Here is a 21,841-nt window from a genome sequence, read left to right as displayed (position 1 = left end):
CGTGCTGCTTTAGGTTCTTTCTGCAACGTCCGTGTCTAAGTGCTCGTACGGTGGAAAAAAAGGTTCAAATGCACGGACAGGGATGTTGTGTAAGCGTGTTGGGAACCTTCTGCTTGCAAATGCATGCGCTGCGTGGCATGGGGCAGGACCTCCGTACACAGTTAGAGCGAAACGCTTCAATAACATTGGGGGAACGTTGGGGGAACAGTCCTGTTTCATTGATGGATGATGCTTGTTATGAGGTGCTGATTTGTTAAACAGTGCAAAGTAACATTGATCAATGTAAACTCCCATTCTATTTCTCACTTGAATAAGATCACTAGACCGTTCATGCGATGTTCTGCGTGTCTTTATAATAATCGGGAAAATTCCCCCTCACATTTGAAGAATGATCTGGGATCTTTTTTTTTTTTTTTAGTTGTGCATTGTAAAATTTAGTTGTAGCTGCGATACACATTTAGGTACTTTTTTCAGTCAGTAGAGTGTGACAGCACCAATTACCTTACTCAGACTCAACCAGCTTTCTATTGATAATTATTATTATACTCAGAATTATATAATAATTCAGTATAAAATAATACAGAATAAATCTATGCAGGGCTTGCAGTGTTGAGCAGTGAGTGCTCAACACTGTGCTGTGCGTATGGGATGTGCCTGACATAATTTGAATGATACTGTGAATATTGTTATATGCTGAGTTATGGACCAGTATTCTTGTGAGTCCCACACATGAGCACTAATGATACAAAAAAATTATACATGATATACATTAAATTTATATAATTATAAGGTTTCTATTGGTGGGCAGTATATTGTTTCTAACTGATGTCTTTAATTTAATTTAATACTTAACATGGTTTTAATTATATTATGGCATTAAATGCCATAAACATTAAATGCTGTAATTTGATTTGATTGAATAGTACACTTCAGAACGCATTAAATACCCTAAATACCCTGAAGGCCTGTAGAACAAACATATAGATTTGCATATTTATGTCCTTAACCATTATTTTTTTCAATTTTTTCCTGAAATATATTTGTAGTTTCGTGTATTTCAACAAAGCTTATTTAGATTTAATTGAATAACTTGTGTGCATTATTATACTTAGGTAAACTGTGGGACTTGTTTTGCACAATTTCACAAAGTAGCCCTAGATTTGATGTCATGGTTTTCAGTGTTAATGTCCAGAAAAATTCCACAAGGCAGTATTCTGTTCTTAGTTTTAGAATTCAAAATACATTTTCTTTTTGTTTTACTTCAATCATTTAGGGTCAAGAACTCCTTGAATAAACAGTGGTATTTCAACAATAATCGCATTTTGTATAAAAATATTATAGTTGTACTTTTTATACTTTTACTATTTTATACACAAAGATTGTAACAACAAATACAAATTACATTTATTGATTAGTCTTCTTATGTAATTGAGAAAATAACCTTTTGAAGTAACTAAATCATTATTTAATCTGGCATTTGGTGTCGAAGTGCTAATTAGAGGTCAATATTTAAGGGACATTGCTGCTGTGTTTTATCAAGATAGTTTAATGACCTTGTTTATACAACCATTTCATTTAAAGAACACAGGTGTTTTATATTCATTTTTATATGTTTGTGATACACTTGAAATAAATGTTTTTGTCTGCAAATTTTTTTAGCACATGCAAAGTGATGATTTAAATTGGAGAAAATAACTTTCAAACATGGCAAACATTACACTAAACCATAATCAAACCTGGCACTTAATGTTTTTATATTCCATGGTATACACAATTGGTATACACAATTGCACTTTCTGTGCTGTAAAAGAACACCACTATCTATTTTAGATAAAATAAAATTTTAAAAATTGGAATGTCAAAATAAATGCTGTCTAATTAATTGTATTTTATTTAAAATAAATAATCACCTGGGTAAAAAAAATAATGAAATCAATTTCTTAAAGTTCTGAATACACTGCAAGTGTACTACCAGCGTAGTCGTTATATTAAAAAAAAAAAACCCCAGCACATTTAACATTACTAATATGCACATTGCGTTGGGTTCTAAGTGAAACGCTGTAAGGACTCGTTGTTTCAGTAAAGAGCGGTCTGCTGTTCTTCAGCAGGCCTGCAGGGAAGCTGCGGCTTTGCGTGTCCTTTATGAATGCTGATTGGCTGTGCTCTTTTGGCTCGTACTGGAGAGGAGCAGTGCTGTGCCGTGGCTCTCGTTTTAAACGCTCGTATCGGTGCCGTGCGTTTAAACCGCTGGCTCTCCTGTCACGGCCCGTAGGCTCCAATTCCAACGAAAATATTATTTCATTGTATTTATAGATGTAGTATTTAATTTAAATGACATTAAATAAATTGCCTGTTTCTTTAGTTCCTCTGCCCTAATTAACAGTATACCGTACCATCAACAGTCATATCCCTGTGTTTGCATGTGAAGAATGATTTGTGAGGAATCTGTTTGGAAAAGGAAAAAGCCTATTAAAAAATCTGTAGGGTTTATATTAGAAATTATACTAATTTCCATTAGTTTTTAAGTATATCCACTTTGTTTCAGTTTAGTTTTTGTCCACTGTGTTAAATGAATGAATGAATTTCAGTTTAGACTGAACTGACCCCAGACCAGGTAAGAGGCACATACAGTATTAACTTTTATATTTCTTAAAGGAAAAGCATTTATGTAAGATTTAATTTTTTAATATATTGCTAAAATATATAATCTTTAATATTTTACTGAAAGTGAGATATGAGATACATAGACATAATAAATGTGAAATATAATACAATCTACTGTGTAATATATAATTACTGTATATCTTGCTTGTATTTGTTATATCTTTTCCAAAGTTCTTTTTGTATCGTGAAAATAAAATGTTTTTGTATTTTTATACATATTATTTTGTAATTACAAGGTTTATGCACTTATATATTTGTAATGTATGCCTTGCTAAATGCTTGCTTGTTTGAGAGGCAGATTGAAAAGGAAATGAATGTAGATCTTTGGCAGAAAGATGCAGTCCACTCTCATCCATTTCAGAACTATTTTCACAATGCAGTGCAATATAATGATTATTAATAATTTAATGTTTAACTGAGTGAGTTTATTTGCATTCATTTAGTTTTTTATGGAGTAATTTTCAGTCTGGTCGCACAATGTACTGTTTGTGAGTGTTAAAACAAACGGCTTTATCTGTATAAACTATTTTTTACGGTGCCAATGTTTCAGTGACAATGATAACATATGGAGATAACAGGTTGGGGGTCCTCACCTTCTGTGCATTTTGGAAATCCACAGAAGACATGAATCAATGCAAAGTCACTGTTTTTATCACGACAAGGATCAGCAAACAAAATCCACAGTAATTTTGGTCCAAAAAATGAGCTAACTCGGAGAAGCTTGGATAGAATGTCCATTGTTTATTTTGCTTTTCTCCAGAGAAATTATCAGTGTTGTCCATTTTGAATGTTATTACCTCTGGCTCAGATAGACTTTCTGAAACAAGATGAGTCCACCTACAGGCCTCTCTGACAAGTAGGCTGCTGGCCAAGCAGTCCCTCTCTATAGCCGATGGGACCTACTGTGCACCAGCAACGACTCGAGCTGGACAGTGTAAGTTCTGCCCAGTAGACAGCCAGCCAATGGCGAGATATTACAGTGACAGCTGAAAAGCATTTTTACCAATGAAATTAAGTTTCTAACAGCGTATAGTTTATTAGGCTTGCATGAAACGATGCATATTGTTTCTCCTGCATAAACAAAGCATAAGTTTTTTTGTAAGCATGTTGACAACGTTACGCACTGGCAAGAAAAGTTCTTGAGGCTTCATGCCTAACAAGGTTGTTGTCCTATAATGAAATTTATTTTGCACCGCCTAAGTCTAAGTCTAGAGAAGAGTCTAAATTTGGAGGCCTTGGAAGAATTCACTCGTCTGAGTGAATATTTCTGAGGAAGACAGTGAAAACAGCTTTGACTCCACAGCAGAGGGCATATACAATGACATGATCCCATTTTATACCAGCGAGAATCTAAATACATTCTCAAATATATTGATTATTATTCAGTATGCTTATAAATCCAGGAAACGGGCCTGATTTTGAATACATGTGTTGAATACACGTGACATGTTGATCGGGGTGGGGTATATGACAAAAATTTCAATCAATGAACCTCAATCAATGGATTAGTAAATCATTTAGCTAATGTAGTTATTTTCGACAATCTTCCAGACCTGCCAGAGGTGGCAAGGGGACAGCAAAAAGTGAGAGGTGGAGGGGGAGGGTGACAGACAGGGGGAAGGAAACATCTTCAACTAGCATGTAGTATACAATATATAGTATTTCACACCTCTGAACATCCATAATATCATTTGGTTACCAAGTGTCCTTTTGGAGTCTCCAAATGAAATTTTTTGAAACCTGCCTAGATGTAGCTTAAAAAAACGAAACAATGCAGAATGCTCAGTTTATGTGGTATTGTCATCAAATTTGAACCAGGATTTGTCCGGTGTTTTGGCTGTGGGTGCATTGTGTTTCTAAACTACCCACTATCCATTCAAAAATTCTCCATATTTTAGGTGAGAAAAAACTTCCACTTTCATAGTGTTTGAATTTCTGTTACTTTCTTTCAGAAACATTTAGATTAATTTATGTAAACGGAATTGCGGAAAACAAACTTGCAAGGGTTACCTTTCAGAAGAGACCGGGAGAATGCCGGTAGTCCAAAGGGTTCGAGAATAGTAACCACTTTATTTTGTCATGTCATTTTCAGGCTTGCGTTTAAAAAAGGGGGCGGATGCGGAAGGGGTTAAACATATTATCAGTGAGCTGGATTACATGCGTTTCTTCCCAGTCGTGCATGTAGGCCACAGCTGGAGAATACCACACGGCCTCGCGTACTGCCCGCGGCTGCAGACACCACCAAACGCACGACTACAGGTGACATCATATCATAACTGTAGAGATAAACTGCGAAAGATGCGCTTATCTAATCCAGGGAAGCTTACACAACTTTTAGAATTTTTACATAGTATCCATTTTTACAGCTGGTTATGTGCTGAAGCAATTCAGGTTAAGCACCTTGCTAAAGGGTACTGTGGCGGTGTCCTACCTACAGTAGGATCCAACCGGCAACATTTGGGTTAGAATGCCTGGTTCCCTACCCGTTATGCTGCATAGCCGCTGGTTTCATGCCTTTAGCCAGTGTAGTTTATGCATACAGAGCAGAGCAGGATTGAGTGCACATGACACTCTTTTTTCATACAAAATGACCATTTTTTTTATGATGTCATATTAACCACTGCACTAATCACATGCCCGACATTAACTAGTGCCTCCACTGCTTTTCACCGATTAGCAAACATTTAATCCCATATCTGAACATGCTGATCTGCTGTTTAATATGGAAGAGGCTTTCTGGCTTCTTAGCAACACCACGTTTTTGACTTTGTGAGAGGAACACAGATTTTCTCCACCCCTGTACCTCAGTCTGAACACAAGTGTGTGCTAAGTGATTGAAATGAAATGTCATGCAACGAGTCTATTCTGTGGGAAAACATTCAGTCGGACTTTGCCAAAGGACTCTATCTATGGGAGTCTAGTGCTTGGCCAGACTTAAGACAAGGAAGTGTAGCTCAGGGAGTCCATGGAGAGATGACGTACACAGCACCGTGTGAATGTTCATGCGTAGTGTTGCTGTGGTGCTTTACTCACGTCATACATTATAATTCTAGGTTGGAACAGGTCAGCTTAAGTTTAGCACTTTACTGATGTTACATCTTCACTCGCTGTGCTGGGAATGTTCTCACGTGTGTATGGCCCCGATGGACACACTTCTGGTGGATCCACTTGTGTAGCTTTTCGTTGTAAGTTGTTCTGCTAAATGAAAGTGAAGTTGTGGGCCACAGAAAGTGAATCGTCTAATAAGAAATGGGCTCAGAAGGCTTGCCAGGCACGTAAAATAGGTACTGCAGTTGGGCTAATTTAACGAGTTAGCTGATCTGAGCTACCTATTGAAAATGTATTATAAAATGCGCTGTTTTTCTATTGAAGAATGCAGAATGTAAATATGCAAAAAAAAAAAGTTTATTTTTGTATTTTACTTTAAAACATTATGCATTTTAAATGTTATTTTGTTTTTGTCATAGCACGAAACACTTTCTGAAGTCAAAAATATTTATTTGTGAAAAATAAATCATTGCAATATAATTATCACATACAGTACAATAGGCCTGATGTTACAGTTAAAAGAATGTTATTGTCTGTCTAAATTTTCTTATAATATATGAAAATACAAGAATATATCACAAAAAATAGAAATTATCTTTGCATAAATGTAGGCCTACATTTTGTCAAAAGGCTGGCTGTACCAGTTACAGTATTCTGATGTCCTTTTACAATACTAAAACAAAAACAAACAATAATTGCTTTTACAAAGAAAACATACAATTATTACATTTGCATTCCCAAGTCAGCAAGTACTTTTCTTGAAAACGGCAATTTCTCAAACTCTGCTAATATCTCACAAATTCCAAATCCAGAGCAGGTGGGTGCTGTGCTGCAAAATGTAAGAAAATATATAAAGTGCCCATACAAAGAAATCCATGGCTAGCCAAGAAACATAGAGCAACACAGAGTTTTTAAATATAGGGTAGAAAAAGTTATTATTATTATTTTTACAAATGGGATGCATTTATCTATGCATTGTCTTTCAGTTTGTCAGGTTTGTCAGTTTATAAATAATAATTTTTGCACTTAAACATTTTTTCAAACCTCATACACACTGGTCACTCTTGGCATGACTAAAGTCCTTCAGATCAGCAAGGCTTTGACATTTAGTGCCATAAACGGCCAAATCGTGCAGTTCATTTAAGACTAACGGCACCACTCAGCCCAACTGTATGGCTATTTATCTGTGACTTTAAGGAAGAGGCTTGAAGGTGATCTGATCCCTTGACGGACTGGAACACACGCTACTCAGCAGAGATGCACCCAATCCATTCACACGTAGCCATGAAGTGGCAGGAAGTGCTTAAGAGAACAGTCGTCCAATAAAAAGGCAGAAGTGCCCGCGCGTGTCATCAGTGTACAGGAAGTGCATTCTAGAGGCTAACGGCTGGGATGTGCTGCAGAGACCCGGATGCTTTGGGAGAGGCCGCAGGAGAAGCACCTTAAAGAGCTTCAGACCTGCACAGCCTGTTGGCTGGGCTCATCTCTGTACATTAAGGAACGGCATGAAATCCCCGTTGACATCACCCCAAACTTTAGACCTTGGAAACAGCAAATACCAACGTGCCTTCCACTGACTGCCCATTGACCGTTGTGCTGCAAGGACCTTCACATTTCCTGACACTGTGGAAATCCAAATGTTTGCACACGCTGTTGAGAAACAGCCCCAGGTTCATGATGCTGAGAGTCATTGCCTAACTGCAGATCTGAGCAAATAATACAGTGTAGATTCTGATAAAAAAAGAAAAAAGAAAAAAAAAAACATTTTAACCTCTGAAAATCTTCCATTCTGCTGGTGTCTGCAAGCCTCTTAAGACAGATTCCTGGAGCAGAAATGGAACTCAGCTGTTGCTGGGTTTCACTATCGTGACAGAGAGCCATGTCAATGGAAAAATACAACTGAGCTCTCTGTGCAAATTGAGTTTTCTCTCGGTGTTGCACTAATCATTGGAACAGAAATGTTTTTATAATTCACCCTCAAGTGAACAAATAAATTGTGCTTGCATATAAAATTTTATTTAGTAATTAGTGTGTTTAGGATTTATTACTTTCTTCTATTATTGAAATACTGGAAATATAATTATATTGCAGAAAAATAACTTCTTCCTTATTTTGTCCTATAAGAATACAACTTGGCTCAACAAGCACAACCTGGCGTAAGTTTTACAATGTTGAAAGAATTGTGTTTTTGCCATTTTTTTAATTTGATGAATGCGTGCACAAGCACTGTGCCTAAAAACCTGTTTACCCCAGCACTTTCCCCATGCACACGAGTCATTTCAGATCTCTGTCATTATGTGAGGTTTGAATATGTATTTAAAAACAATTACGCCTGCTAGTGAGAACGCCCAGACTGGGTAGGGGATGTAAATGCCAAAGCCAAAGACCTATTAAGGTCATCAGCCTACTGACTGCTGTTTGTTCTTCCCAGAAGCACAGACTTGTGGCCAGGTAGTCAGCCAGGAGTCAAAGCAGCCAATGCTAATGTTACTTTAGCAATCTGCTGCGTAACGTCCGTATGCAATGAATGGAATCTATGCAGCCAATGCTAATGTTACTTTAATCGCTGCTAACGTCTAGCAATGAATGATCGCAGCCAATGCTATGTTATTTAGAAATTTGCGCAACGTCCGTATGCAATGAATGGCATCTATGCAGCCAATGCTAATGTTACTTTAGCAATCTGCTGCGTAATGTCTGTATGCAATGAATGGCATCTATGCAGCCAATGCTAATGTTACTTTAGCAATCCGCTGCATAACCGTGTGAGAGCCATCCGTATGAGATGTACACCATCTCCATTGCACATCCTCTAACCTACAGATTGGGCATAACTCCCTTTCCTCTTCCCAAGTGGGGTGGAAGGCACATTTCAGTTGTGTGTGTTTGTTTCAACAATAAATAATTATCTATACCTGTATTATAGGTATTACTGACGACGCACACACAAGTATATCTGTGTGTAAATAAAGGAATTTGCATGTGTACTTGGTTGGTCACCAATCAAGATGCAAGACAGTTAAACAAATTTGATCAATAAATATGGAATTCAATGGCACATACTGTGACTTTCAGGGTGAAGTGTGACCAATGGGTCTGAGGAAGTCCCTCCCATTTTTCTGGGGTAAGCCCCTGTACCTGTGTGCAGTATGTGGAGGGGGGTATAGCAGCATCCATGCACCCCACCCCGGCAGCTAGCCAAAATGCTTTTTTTTTTGGGGTTGGCCCACAAATTCAGTCCTTTTCTAGAAACTTCTTTCTCTCTGCAGTTCCTCTCAGATGAGGCACCACATAGTTTGTCCCCATAACGCCTCCTTCAGCAACAGCTCATACAACACGCAGCCAAGGGAATGAACAGACAAACAAATAAAACACAGCTCACAGGTCTAAAGTAACTAACATATCAACAAAGGTAAAGTCATGTAGAGTAAGTGCTCAAGACGAAGGCTCCATTTTTTTAAAGCATTTTCTGCCTTAATAGTGCTTACTTGCCGTACTTGGCGTTTAAGCCTTGCGGCAATTCCTCATAACAGTCCACGTAAATGTATGAAGGGATTTTTCACCTGTGTGTGTGTGTGTGTGTGTGTGTGCGTGTGTGCGTGTGTGTGTGAGAGAGAGAGTAAATGTGGGAGGTTTGCATAGAGACTCTTGTGCTTACGTGTGAACACAGCCCCGGTTTGAAACTCAAGCCCTGGGAACCTGTCCGTCTTGCTCTCTCTCTCTCTCTCTCTCTCTCTCTCGGGTTCTACGTGCAGCCGCAGGACTCCACGATCATGTCGGGCACGTCGGTCTTGACGATGCTGTGCTGCGAGTTGAAGTAGACCATGGAGAGCGGGCGGCGCTGGATGGGCGCGCAGCAGGAGGACACCACCGTGTGGATGCCGTTGGCCTTCAGCTGGCTGAGGACGGTGGCGTGGAAGGAGGACGCGATGCCCGGGGAGCCGGCCAGGTGCGGCGGGCACTTGCCCATGCAGTAGTTCATGTGGTAGCCCTCGGGCGCGATGATCCACTCGTGCCACTCGATGTCGCGGAACTTGATGTAGAAGTCCTTCTTGCAGCAGATGCTGACGTCCTCTCCGCACCGCAGCGAGCGCTTCCCCCGGGCGTGGCCCGACTCGTCCTCCTCCCGGGGGCGCACCTGGGCCACCAGGAAGGGCCGGTGGGCGGACTCGGACGCCCCGCCCTCCTGCGCGCACAGGTCCCGCCCCTCTGGCCCGTCGCACAGCGCCTCCAGCCTCAGCCGCCGCTGCCCGCCGTCCAGGAAGGCCTGCAGGGCGTGGGTGATGGGGAAGGTGTGCCAGCCGCCGCGCTGCACCTCCAGGGTCTTCTGCAGGAGCAGCGTGCGGTTTCCGCTCCCCGGGCCCGACAGGTAGATCTGCGCGGTGGCGCGGGAGTCCCTGGAGGGGGCCTCGGGTGCGTGCACGTACAGCCACAGGGCTGACTGCAGCACCTGCATGTTCTGCTCGCGCTCCTGCACGAACTGGAACGTGAGGCTGCGGCGCACGCTGTTGGAGTCTGGGTCGTCTGAGCGGGGGAAAAGACGCCATTGTAAACGCTAGAGTACAGTCAATTGATTCTATTTTTACGGTTCAAAGTCAGGGTGAAACGATCAATAATAAAACGCATTACTTTGATGTTTATTTAAAAATGACCCTATATGTAGTTTCACAAAAGTATCTTGCGACAGTTATGTAACAGTTATATTAATAAACACGGCCCTATACAGATATCACAACATATGGGTCTTCAAATATTAGACATTGCAGTTATTCAATATTCACTGAACTGTTTTGTCAGTGCGCAATCGTTGCCGAACTTAGCTAAATAAGTGCGTTCTGATTTTTTGTCTAACGGCAACTTTAAAGGGTGTGTCATTTTCTGTATTATTTACAGAAACAAAGTACATCAGATACAGGTCAGTTTCGGTACATCAGTCTAGACTTCAGCAAAATCTAAATTGCTGAGACCCTAAACATATATCGCCATGGAACGATAGTCTTAAAGGTATACTTACATTCTTTTCAAATCATGGGCACTTATTTCTCGACTGAGTAACACGTATGAGCACAACCGCCTTTATTCTTAGACATTATATAAATTTAGATCCCATTAACATTTTGAGGACAAGTTGTAATCAAAAACGGATCGACTAGCCTTGATTTACCCTCTCTGTAATTTATTTCAGGAAAAACACATTGGGTGTGCCATGAATGTTTCGTTTTTTTTTTATAGAGGAAAGGTGAAGAACTGAACAATCAGAACCATAGACATCAAAATAGTTGGCTACCTTTGCTGACTAGATTGTGACAAATCAATGCCAAGGTCACTTGTGCACGCGCCTCCACGTCTGATTCTTCGATTACGTGGCCCACCTGTTTATAAGCACCAACTCATTTCCAGGTCAAATGGTTCCTGTGTTTTAAGAGATGTTTATTCGGTAGCCTACTACTCGTGCCTTTTACGTTTGTGGTTACAACCAACACAACATGTGTTACTTGATTGGATGTTTTTGCATAGATCACACTCTGGGATTTGGCCAATACACGCATTAGTGTGGCTGAAAGAAGGGTGGAGGAAAGATGTCAGTCTTTAGTTGGTCAGTTCCGGACATCAGTATGAATTAACGCTAAAGTTAAGACCAGCGCTACTGTGGTACATTGTAGAAATGTTGAGAACAAGATTGGTAACATTAGCTACAGCGTAAATCCAGATATGCACTGCATCAGATTAAGTTTAGAACTAAATGACGTCGAGTTCCGAAGAAGTTATCCTATTTATTATGCAAAATAAATAAATAATAATAATCACATATACGAAAGGCTTGTTATAGCCTACATTTTACCTTTGCATTACGCGGTAATGTGTACTCTTTTCTATCTGTAGTTGGGAAGGAATGTCCATATCCATCCAGATATGTTTTCTCCGCACAGAGAGATAACTTAGAAAAAAACTACTTTGAAACATTGTACAATCAAAACGACAATACTTTTGTATTTTCACACTAATTATACTAACGATTACAAACACCTCGTCGTATGCGCATTACGCGCATTTTGTGCCATTTTTCTATTCATTGAAATTTGGTATCTCGTTTTTGTAAGCCGCAACTCAAAATGTAATGGCGAAATTGCGTCCTGGACTGTTTATTTTAACTTGAGAAACAGTTAAAAGGCAATCTAACTTATCTGGCGGTGTTCCAATTATAAGTAATGGATTTGGTGGGCACGTGAGCGGTAGTTAGCCTACTTTTTCGGGCTGCCGCACATACTCTGCTATCATCCTTTATATAGGCCCATCAATATTGTAACAAGAACATGAATGCAAAATTACACAAAGAAAGAAAAGTAACTCGAGCAAGCAGATCGGTCAAAAATCTCACTTCGCAGAACTTACCTGTATCAGCGAAACTCACGACTTCGTAGCCTTGATCTTTTGCACGTGCGCTCTGCCGGTTGTTCTCCAGTTCGAATGTGCCATCCTGTCGGACGCGTCCCGCGTGAAGCTTCCGGAGAGCGGTGAGCAGAGCAGCCCTTGGCACGGTTTGCGTGATGTTCGGTCGTTCTTTCAGGTGCAGCTTGCTTAGGATCTGCTGCTTGGCTATTTCGATCAACAGTTTCTCTTCCGAGCCCTTGTCTATCGTCTGCATTTCACAAGACCCGCAGGTAGCTGCGTCCACACCGTTGGCCACAGCGGCCAATATCTCTACCACTAAGACGGCAAGCACCAGCAAAGTTGACAGCAACATCGAGTGCAGCTTGCAATGCGTATACGAGCTCATCTTAGCGACTGACTGGAACGAAATAATCAACAGCAGTCTTGCAATCATTCGCTTTTCGTGTTACTTTTCTCCCCCAGCTGATAAACCAGATAGTGCAAAGTACGGAAGCTTTACTGTAAACGACGCAGACCTGCCTAACTCTTTGTGGTTCCTGATGATGCTGTTACTTGCCAGACGCCGCAGAGACTGGGGTGACGGAGGACGGGCACTACACTCCCTACACCTGTAGACGGAAAGATCTAGGGTAATCCACCAAAAGTTGCGACACATTAGCGGGATGCACCAATGAACGACTCGCAAATATCACAGAGAGAAGTGTGTGTGTGTGTGTGTGTGTGTGTGTGGGTGGGGGGGGGCAGGGATCACAGGCCAGGTGAGGTAACATAACCTATAAACCGGTCAGTTACATGTCAGCATGTATGCCATGCTGTAACACATAAGTCGATGATGGGCTCCAGTGACACTCCTCGTAAACATCGCCCATGTAATCAAAACCTTTATTTAAGCACGCAGAAGACTCGTGCTTTGCCTCTTGGAACTGTTGCAGGGAGTTCAATATGGCAACAAGCCGGTTAGCATTGAAATCCAAAGTACGAAATCTTTCCTCTTTGATCCACTAACCTTTCTCCATACTTTCTATACACAGTTTTTTTCTTTTTGCCAACGAAAGGCAACGCGTGTATTGTAAACATGATGCAATTATTTAATCATCGGAAAGTGACGTTTTCCTGAAGAAAGGGAGAATGGGACACACGGCTTTTATCATGTACTGGTGCTTTGACAACAGAAATGTTAATAGACAGGACTGAAATTAGAACATTCGCCTAATTATTTTTTCTAAAAGCCTGGCGAAAAAGTTTTAATTAAAGCGCACCCTACGTGGAGGCCTGACTCACCGATGCAGACACGCAGAGGTTCGGTGTGCCGTTCCTCGTGCCATGTGCATTCGTACAAGATATCTGTTGCTTCACTGTGTAAAGCAAACTGACCTGGTTAATCTGACTTAAAAAAAGGGATGCGGGCTAAAATGTAGGCTGTGGATAAAAACTGAATCTTTGTAAATTAATAAAAACTCCCACATCAAACATGATGACTTTTCTTTTTTCTTTCATTTACATTAAAAAAAAACTAATTTTAGAATGTATTAGTCGCGTTTATAAAAGGTGCTGGCAAACTGAAAATCAGATACAGTATGATAAAGGATAATGAAAATGATACTCTAGTGGAATTTATTTTACAGTGAGGATTTGGTCATGTAATTCTGGTATCACCTTTTTCTCTAGTGAAGAGACACTACTCACTACTTGTAAACAAACTTTATTATTTAGTGGCTTACATTGTGTAAAAATGTCCACCATCACACATATTACAATTTTAACAGCGGCTCTTGGTGGTGATAAACAGAATAATATTCATAGTTTAACGACACAGCAACAGGTAACAGGGCACAGAAAACTGTTACCTGTTGCTTTTGTTTTTGAAATACAGCTACGAAAGTTCCGAAACTGGTTCTCAGACTATATATGCAGGAAAACTTTCTTCTAATTATGTTGATACTATTTACATTTTTCTATTCAGGTGTAAAGGTAGTTAATTTTCCCATTGAAGAACATATCTGTGACAACACTTTATATCATGCTTGAAGGTAAGCTTTTTATAGCCACTCAGAATAAATTTATATATCCAAGCAATTTACCTGTGATAACCAACTGTCAAGGACTATAAACTGAACACTAGAAATATAAACATGGCATAATTTGTGTATTTACAGCTCCTTGCCATTTTCCATTGTTCCACTGACAAATTTTATGCTTCCAGTCGCACATTTGTGATAAAATATAAAAATTTGCATTGTATTGACATGCATATAGGTATGGGTTTTGTTTACTGAGATGGGCTAAATTGCTTACTACTCTATGGCATCTTGCACTTGCTAGTTTCCTGAGTTATTTTATCACTTTGTTTGTGGATGACATTAGAACACTTAACTATTGTATCATCATGTCAGAGTCACAGCCTAAAACTTAGATGTTGGAAGATGGCAGGCGTTTTCTTGTTAGAAAGCCAAACCCTCTAGGTTATGTTTGCTTAATTTGTTTGGTCTGTGCATCGACAGAAATGACCTTTTCTGACAAAAGCTTACCACACGCAAGAAGCAGAAATTGTGTTGTCACTGCGCTATCCATTTTACCAAACTTCCCAGATGCCCCTGGCAACTGCCATTACCTGGTACAAAATTAGACTAGCTGTTTCTCAACCAAAAAACAAAACAAAAAAAAAAAACAATGTTCCAAATGTTCCATGTACCACTGTTTACTGATTAAATAAAATAAAACGTGTTGCAGCTTTATGTGCAGATATCCCAGTACCGAGTCTTGTGTCATTGCCCCTTGTGTAAATACCCTCGGTTGCTAAACCACAATTTGTTTGAATTACTTAATGTTTCATTGTTATCGAATCCCTGTTAAGCGGCTACTCCCAGAAGGGGCGACCTGAAGCATAGTTTCAGCTGTATGCGCCGTGACCAGTTACTCTTCTGTTATCATGATCTTACACTACGACATAAAAATAAAAAACGTCTTTTTAACCACTTTTTAAAATACTTCTCCACTTTATATTTATGTCTGCATTGTCCGATCAGAAAAAGTTTTGTTCGGTCAGAAAAAGGATGTTTCATAGCATGTCTGATTTACAGTAGCCTACAATAAGAAAATGGAATTAGAGATAAATTGAGCCCTGTTTTTTCTGAGTAGTACAATTTCGCCACCCAGTGGTCAGTTGTAAGAATTGCATTTTATTCCCATTTTATGGACAGCTGATTTGTTACTCTCGTACCACCTTGTGAGTGTTCAGTATACTGTTCGTCCTCTTTAAATATTAAATGACTTTTTTTTCCCACATCTAACTTTCGAAATGTAACTTTCAATACGTGAAATATGAAATGGGAATTCACCTACCGTCTATCAACAATGGAAAAAAGTAGCTGCCAAATATGAAAATATACACATAATCGTTCTCTAGATGACAATGTTGCTCACGGAGACTTGACTTTTTGGAACCACGAATCTCAACATGCACATACAAACCTTTGGTAGTTTAGCATAAACAATTAACCGGTGATTAATTGTACAAAACTCAACAAGGAAATAACGCATACCAGTGGAAATTTTGAAATATGTTAATTTCTCGGTAACAGGTATTGTATACAAATATATGTATGACGTAATTACAAATAGTGCAAGAAAACGAAGGCAGCAGGAAATGATGACGTTGTACCCTCGTGCGTGAAGGAGTGACGCTACACACATAGAAGCCGGAGCCGAGGGGAATGGTGTTTTGTTTCTTTTTTTCTTTTACTTTAAACCCAGAGTCTTTATTCTTTAGTCACTATCATTTCTGTCCTTTATTTGATAGCTCTAAGTTTTCTCGCTCATTTGGTCTTGGTTTAATAATTTAGCGTTAGGTTCCCTCCCACGCGGTGCTGTTTTTGACAGTCGGGGTCGCGATCAGATAGCAACGGGCTAGCCAGCTAGCTTTAGCCAGCTTTCGATATAAGGTAGCTGCGCTTTTTATCACCAAATGAATTGAGCCAGCTATAGGTATCTGACTCTATTAAGGGCAAATTTGTCGAATAGAAGCCGGGTCACACGCTTACAAGCGTTAGCTTGCATGTCAGCCGGAAAGTGCGTTTTTTTGCATCTAATTCGGCTAGCTGGCGTGTCTGGTAGGAGGCTAGCGTTATATCGCATTGTTTTCTGCTTGTTTAGTTGCTATATTGTGGCGAAATAAACGTGCACCTTCGTTAGATCGCCAGCTGATCAGCTCTCTAGTTTGCTATCGCCAAGTCGAAGGAAGGGAAACCAGCTCGGAAATTCGTCTCTTCTGCTGTCAACTGAATGAAAACGTACTGAAGAACGGTGAGTTGGGATTTATATTTGAATGATTTGGAAATAATGTACAATAAGCTGCGTTACCCAGCTCTTGACGGGTTCTTATATATCAGATAGCTCACTGAATGTGTACGTTAAAGTGGGCACCGATGCATGGCGTTAATGCCATTTACTGGCTACAAAACTAGTTTGACATATTTGTCGAAATGAATTTTGAACACTGGCGATAGCCTGTGCTGCCTAACAAATGAATGTACTTAGACTGGCTATCGAGTAGTAGTTGGCGAACGTTATAAGCCAACTTTGCTTTACGTTCAGCGTGATTTCGCTTGAGCTCAATATTTTGAACAGCTCCAACTTGTTAACCAGTTAACCGTCTATTTGGTGTACATGATAAAGTAGCATCCAAGCCATCTCAATTTTCGTTTATTCTGTGTTTGTTAGTCTAGCTATATCAAACTAACAACGTCTCACGCTGAAAACATTGGTTTGGTATCATTACTGGTCTGCTGAAAATGACACCATTGATCTATACTATAGTCTACGTTTTATTTTTGTAACGTATGAACGCAAAAAGGTTACACCTTATTTAAAAACCCCTCAACAGAACTTTGTTTTCTAACGTGGCACGAATGCCGTTTGCTCTCTCGTTTGTGTGACCACTTCGGCTGGAGAACTAGCTTTGTATAGCTAATTAGCCACATATTTCCTTCAGAGATATGTGGGCGACCTTTGAGGTTTTTCCACTTGAGCGTTTCTCTCTCAACACGAGCAAGACGCCACAAACGGAACATAATATAGCTGCCACCACTGTTTCTCATCCGTGTTTAGCGGTTTTAGCGTGATATTCAGTGTTTCATTACATTGCGGAGGATTACAGATCCTGGAGTTATATTAATTAATTGGACCTCCCACCGTAACGCAGGTCTAATTTAGTTGGTAGAGGTTTTATGTTTATGGGCAGTTCGCGAAAGCGAGTCTAACACTCGCCTGGCTGCTGTGGCACCGGGCCCGACCTCGGGGTTCGTCCAAAAGGTCCTTTCCATTCACCAGTATGAGCCAAGTGGCAGCGTCTGCGTCGGCTCAGCTTCAAGCTGTAGCGGCTCGCTGCAGCTTCAGTAACGGCAGTGGCTCACCGAACAGCGTTTTGTAATGCAGAGCTGGGCTTAGGGTTTGGTGGCCCCAAACGAGAATAATGTTGCGGTGCTAAAGTGCTGCGGCATCACTCACTAAATTGCACGGCTGTCTGTGTGTCTTACCGCGGGGCCACGGGATGGTTGTGGCCCTAAACCAGTGGTTTTTAAACTCCACCCTGAGCCCCCGGTGTATGCTCGTTTTAGTTCTAACCACAGCTATTAGTTGCTATTTGTGTCTAGAGGGATTATTTGCCCTCTTAAAGCACATTATTTCAAAAAATGCCAAGAAGAATGAAAGTCTCACATTTTGCTGTATTACTAACAACAACTAATATAAAATAGCGAATTATAGACAGAGATAAATGATCAGGCCCCTAACTGGTGAGTGTTTCCACACCTGGTCACTAACATTAACCATTTGGTGGAAGAATTCATAGACAAAGCAGATTATGACGAAACCTGCGTGCTGTTGAGAAGTAAAGGGGAAAAGTATGAAATTAGCTACTTAAACATCAATAACCTTAACTGAGCAAGTGATTGGCTGTAACAGAAATCAGCAATTTGAGAACCACTGCCCTGAACAACTCGGGGACATGGAGCATTTATGCCTCCGCCAGCTCTAATGTACTTTTTTTTTTGCGATTCTCAGAAAACAGAGGTTGCATTTTCATTGTATGCTTGAGTGTCAGATCAACCAGGATATTTTAATTCATTCTCAGCTCATGAGTATGGTGTGGTGGTAAAAGCAGTTATATATTTAAAAAAAAAAAAACCTTTGGTCTGTTGATTTTTCTTTAATTTATTTACTGTTGCTGACACAAGAACGTCTTTTGTACAACAAAATGGCCCTAGCTGTACACTTTTGAATGCAGCAATGGGTAGCATTGGACAGGCTTATAGTCCTTTTGAATTAAAAAAAAAAAAAAAAAAATTCTTGTTGAATTTCTGCCCTCCTATAAACAGTGGTTCACCTATGCCTCTGAATTAGAACGGAGAATAAAAAACCCAATTTCAATTCATGCAGCATGGTAACGCTCACTTGTGGAAATAGTCGTAAGACAGGTGTTAATATGTTGTTGTATTGCATCTGAGGAACGTACTGTAAGTACTTGGACTCTGCCTGTTGAGGTCACGTGACCAAAGTAACCACCGCCTTTAGGCCGACGTGTTGTTGGACAGTTTCTTCACCAGGCGGAAGACAGACTCCCACTCTGCGAATACAGGGGCTCCTCAGCCGAGAGCGCCCTGCTCCCAGGTTGAGGCTTTGTCATGACCCCCTCGGTTGGAGAGTGCTTGAGCCAGCGGTCGTTTTGGGCAGGAGTGTCTTGCCCGTCTGCGGGGGTAGGGTGCGCTCCGTGGCTGCAGTCCCACGGTTGGGCTCGTGCCACACAGACGGGCGCATGCCAGTGTCTCCTGCTGTTCCACGGCCGCTCGCAGACATCGCCGGTGCTTTGGGCTCACCTTCTCCTCAAGCCCACCATTGTGGCTCTTATGATCCCCTTAGCCCTCATTGGGCCGTCTGAGATGAAGGCGTGTCCTTTTGATCGGGGCGGGGCTTCCCTGGTGGGTTATTATGAAGGTAGAGAAGCTAGCGGCCATCTTTTCAGTGAGAGCGCTTTGCCCGCCAGTGGCACTGGTGCTAGTCAGGTCAACCACATTGCAGCGTAGAGGAATACAACTGCAGCCAAACCTTAAGGATTACTTCCGTAAGAAAGAAAAAAAAACCCTTACATTGGTGTGCTTTATTATAAAACAAAAAATCCACCAGGGAAGTGAAAACCGTTTATCTACAAATCACAGCTATCTGAAAATTCTTCTATTAAAACATTTAAAGTTCTGTCCATATTCTATCATTGCCTGTAGTTACATCTGGGCCAGCAGTATCCAAGCACGTAGAAACTAGGCTAAACATGTGGCCCTCTTCAGTATAATTCAAACATCTACAAACTCTGCTGGCCTCTCTCTGTAAGTGCACATCCTACTCCTCTGCACTTGTTCAATACTGCCAGGTTTTTGGCTGGACCGCAACAGCGGGGCCAGCCCTACAGACGCGAATGTCTGTGATTGAGTGACTGAGTGATGAAGTTGCACCATTGGTCGGCCGAGTTATGAAGTTACACCATTGGTCGGCCCGGATGAAGTGTGTTAGGTCCAGCCATATACTAGGTTTTGACCTGGTCTTGTTACGAGAAGTATCAGGGTTTTCTTGCAATTATATCTGTCCTTCAATGCACAAATAAATCACAACCTGTTTAGGCTAATAATGACAAAAGACTTTTGACCTGTGGCACATTTAACAGTCATTGTTATGATCAAAAATAACAAACTTGATTTCAAAAAGCAGCTCTGCTGAAACTACTTTTTTGTTTCTTTTTAAAGAGAGGGCTATACTTTCAATTTAATATGATAAAAACAGGAAAATATCAATTCGACCGGCTGAACACTTGGTTTTCTCTAATCTAGCCGGCTGACAGAGTTCATGCAGTTTCTCCTTTTGCCATCTCTTGCAGTGTAAGGCAGGCATTAAAGAGAGGCTATTCATGGCACACACTACGGCGTGATATTGACAGCTCGAAATGCATCTCCCGTACTGCTGGCAACTGTCCTAGAAGGAAATCGTGTTGACTGTCAAGTTCTGCAGATCTGACTTTAATAATGATAAAACTCAGCTTGTCACACAGGTGCAATAGGAATAATTTTTGACGTTTTTGCTAAATACATTTTTTTAAGCATAAATGCTACAGTATTGTGGCACTTTACGGAGTAAGATGCTAACATTGGCACCTCACTGGACTGTCTGCAGACACACGAACGGACCAGCCGCCTGAGTCTTTGGCCTGTGGCATTAGGCTGTAACTCAAGCTTTTGACTCCACCTGGCTGATTCACCTGGAAATGTGGCTGAAGACTGCTGTCTGCACTACCTCCCAGCCCTGTTTCTCCTGGACAGACAGTCACTGGAGGCCAGCTTCACTTTGCGGTGAATCTGTGCAATGGCCAATCAGAAGGGATGCAGTGATTACACTGTGGTGAGACTGGCCAATAGCAAGGGACGCAGCAATTACACTATGGTGAAGACTGGCCAATCAGAAGGGACGCAGTGATTACACTATGGTGAAGACTGGCCAATCAGAAGGGACGCAGTGATTACACTATGGTGAAGACTGGCCAATCAGAAGGGACGCAGTGATTACACTATGGTGAAGACTGGCCAATCAGAAGGGATGCAGTGATTACACTATGGTGAGACTGGCCAATCAGAAGGGACGCAGTGATTACACTATGGTGAGACTGGCCAATCAGAAGGGACGCAGTGATTACACTATGGTGAAGACTGGCCAATCAGAAGGGACGCAGTGATTACACTGTGGTGAAGACTGGCCAATCAGAAGGGACGCAGTGATCACACTATGGTAAGACGTGATGGTGAACGTGCTTCAGCTCGGTTATTAAAAGAGGACAGAGTGAGTGCTTCGCGGCCAGGACAGCCCAGGATGCGTACAGATGGGTCCTCACCCACGTAACTTCACTGGGACTGAGCTGAAATAAGGCGAGCTGGAGCACTCGACACTCTGAAAGCAGCACTTTTAATGATACGGTCGTCTCTGTCAGAGTCGGCAGAAGAGCAGGAGGATGTCCCAGGTGTGGAACTGCCAGTCACTCTGTGTTAAGAAAGCCATTGTGTTTCTGGGCTCAGGGTGTTCCAGCTCTCCTCGTTTTGGGGTGGGTGCGGGGAGGGGCTTCTTGGATGACTGTTCCAAAGTGGCGTCTTTGGTGTCCCATCGGTTGTGATTATGGTAACTGGCGACAACTTCCATTTTAATTAAAAAAAAAAAAGTTGTTCCTCAAAGTACATCACAGGCGAGTTAGTATTGCATGTAGTTTTCCAGACACGCGTCATACAGCCTACCGCTCGTTAGCCAGCGTCACACCAGCTGACACAAACGCTGGCTCTGCGGACTAGTCCCATTCACACCAGCTGATACAAACGCTTGCTTTGCGGACCGGTCCCATTCACACCAGCTGACCCAAACGCTTGCTTTGCGGACCGGTCCCATTCACACCAGCTGATACAAACGCTGGCTTTGCGGACCGGTCCCATTCACACCAGCTGATACAAACGCTGGCTCTGCGGACCAGTCTCATTCACACCCGCTGACCCAAACGCTGGCTTTGCGGACCGGTCCCATTCACACCAGCTGACCCAAATGCTGGCTTTGCAGACCGGTCCCATTCACACCAGCCCTTCATGGACAGAATACTCCCCAAGTGTCTCCTACAGACACCTGTGGTCCCTAGCTGTTCTACTTCATGATCCTTGATATC

The 21,841-nt window shown here is 41.4% G+C and overlaps 2 protein-coding genes across 2 annotated transcripts in view; one reads left to right on the top strand and one right to left on the bottom strand.

The window, feature by feature from the left end:
- Positions 1–8,727: 8,727 nt before the first annotated feature.
- Positions 8,728–12,839, bottom strand: LOC135238108 (inhibin beta B chain). The gene is made up of 2 exons (XM_064305791.1): positions 12,106–12,839; positions 8,728–10,236 (listed from the first exon to the last, which is right to left on the bottom strand). Exons 1-2 carry the CDS (start codon positions 12,536–12,538, stop codon positions 9,458–9,460), a joined length of 1,212 nt encoding a protein of 403 aa, XP_064161861.1. The 5' UTR covers positions 12,539–12,839; the 3' UTR covers positions 8,728–9,457.
- A 2,911-nt stretch (positions 12,840–15,750) lies between these two features.
- LOC135238294 (R3H domain-containing protein 2) overlaps positions 15,751–21,841 on the top strand; it is an 88,089-nt gene continuing 81,998 nt past the window's right edge. Inside the window, exon 1 of the mRNA XM_064306075.1 lies at positions 15,751–16,407. The gene's annotated coding sequence lies outside the window, so the exon portion shown is untranslated. The remainder of the gene's footprint in view (positions 16,408–21,841) is intronic.

This window comes from Anguilla rostrata, chromosome 13, assembly GCF_018555375.3.
Source record: "Anguilla rostrata isolate EN2019 chromosome 13, ASM1855537v3, whole genome shotgun sequence".
Taxonomy (NCBI): Eukaryota; Metazoa; Chordata; class Actinopteri; order Anguilliformes; family Anguillidae; genus Anguilla; species Anguilla rostrata.
Note: the sequence above shows the minus strand (reverse complement) of the source record. Positions and strands in the feature narration are given on the sequence as shown.

Excerpts from the sequence above, each read along its gene's own strand:
- LOC135238108 (XM_064305791.1), bottom strand. The coding sequence starts at position 12,538 with ATGATTGCAAGACTGCTGTTGATTATTTCGTTCCAGTCAGTCGCTAAG. Across the intron at positions 10,237-12,105 it reads CGTGAGTTTCGCTGATACAG|ACGACCCAGACTCCAACAGC; the intron begins GTAAGTTCTGCG and ends TCCCCCGCTCAG.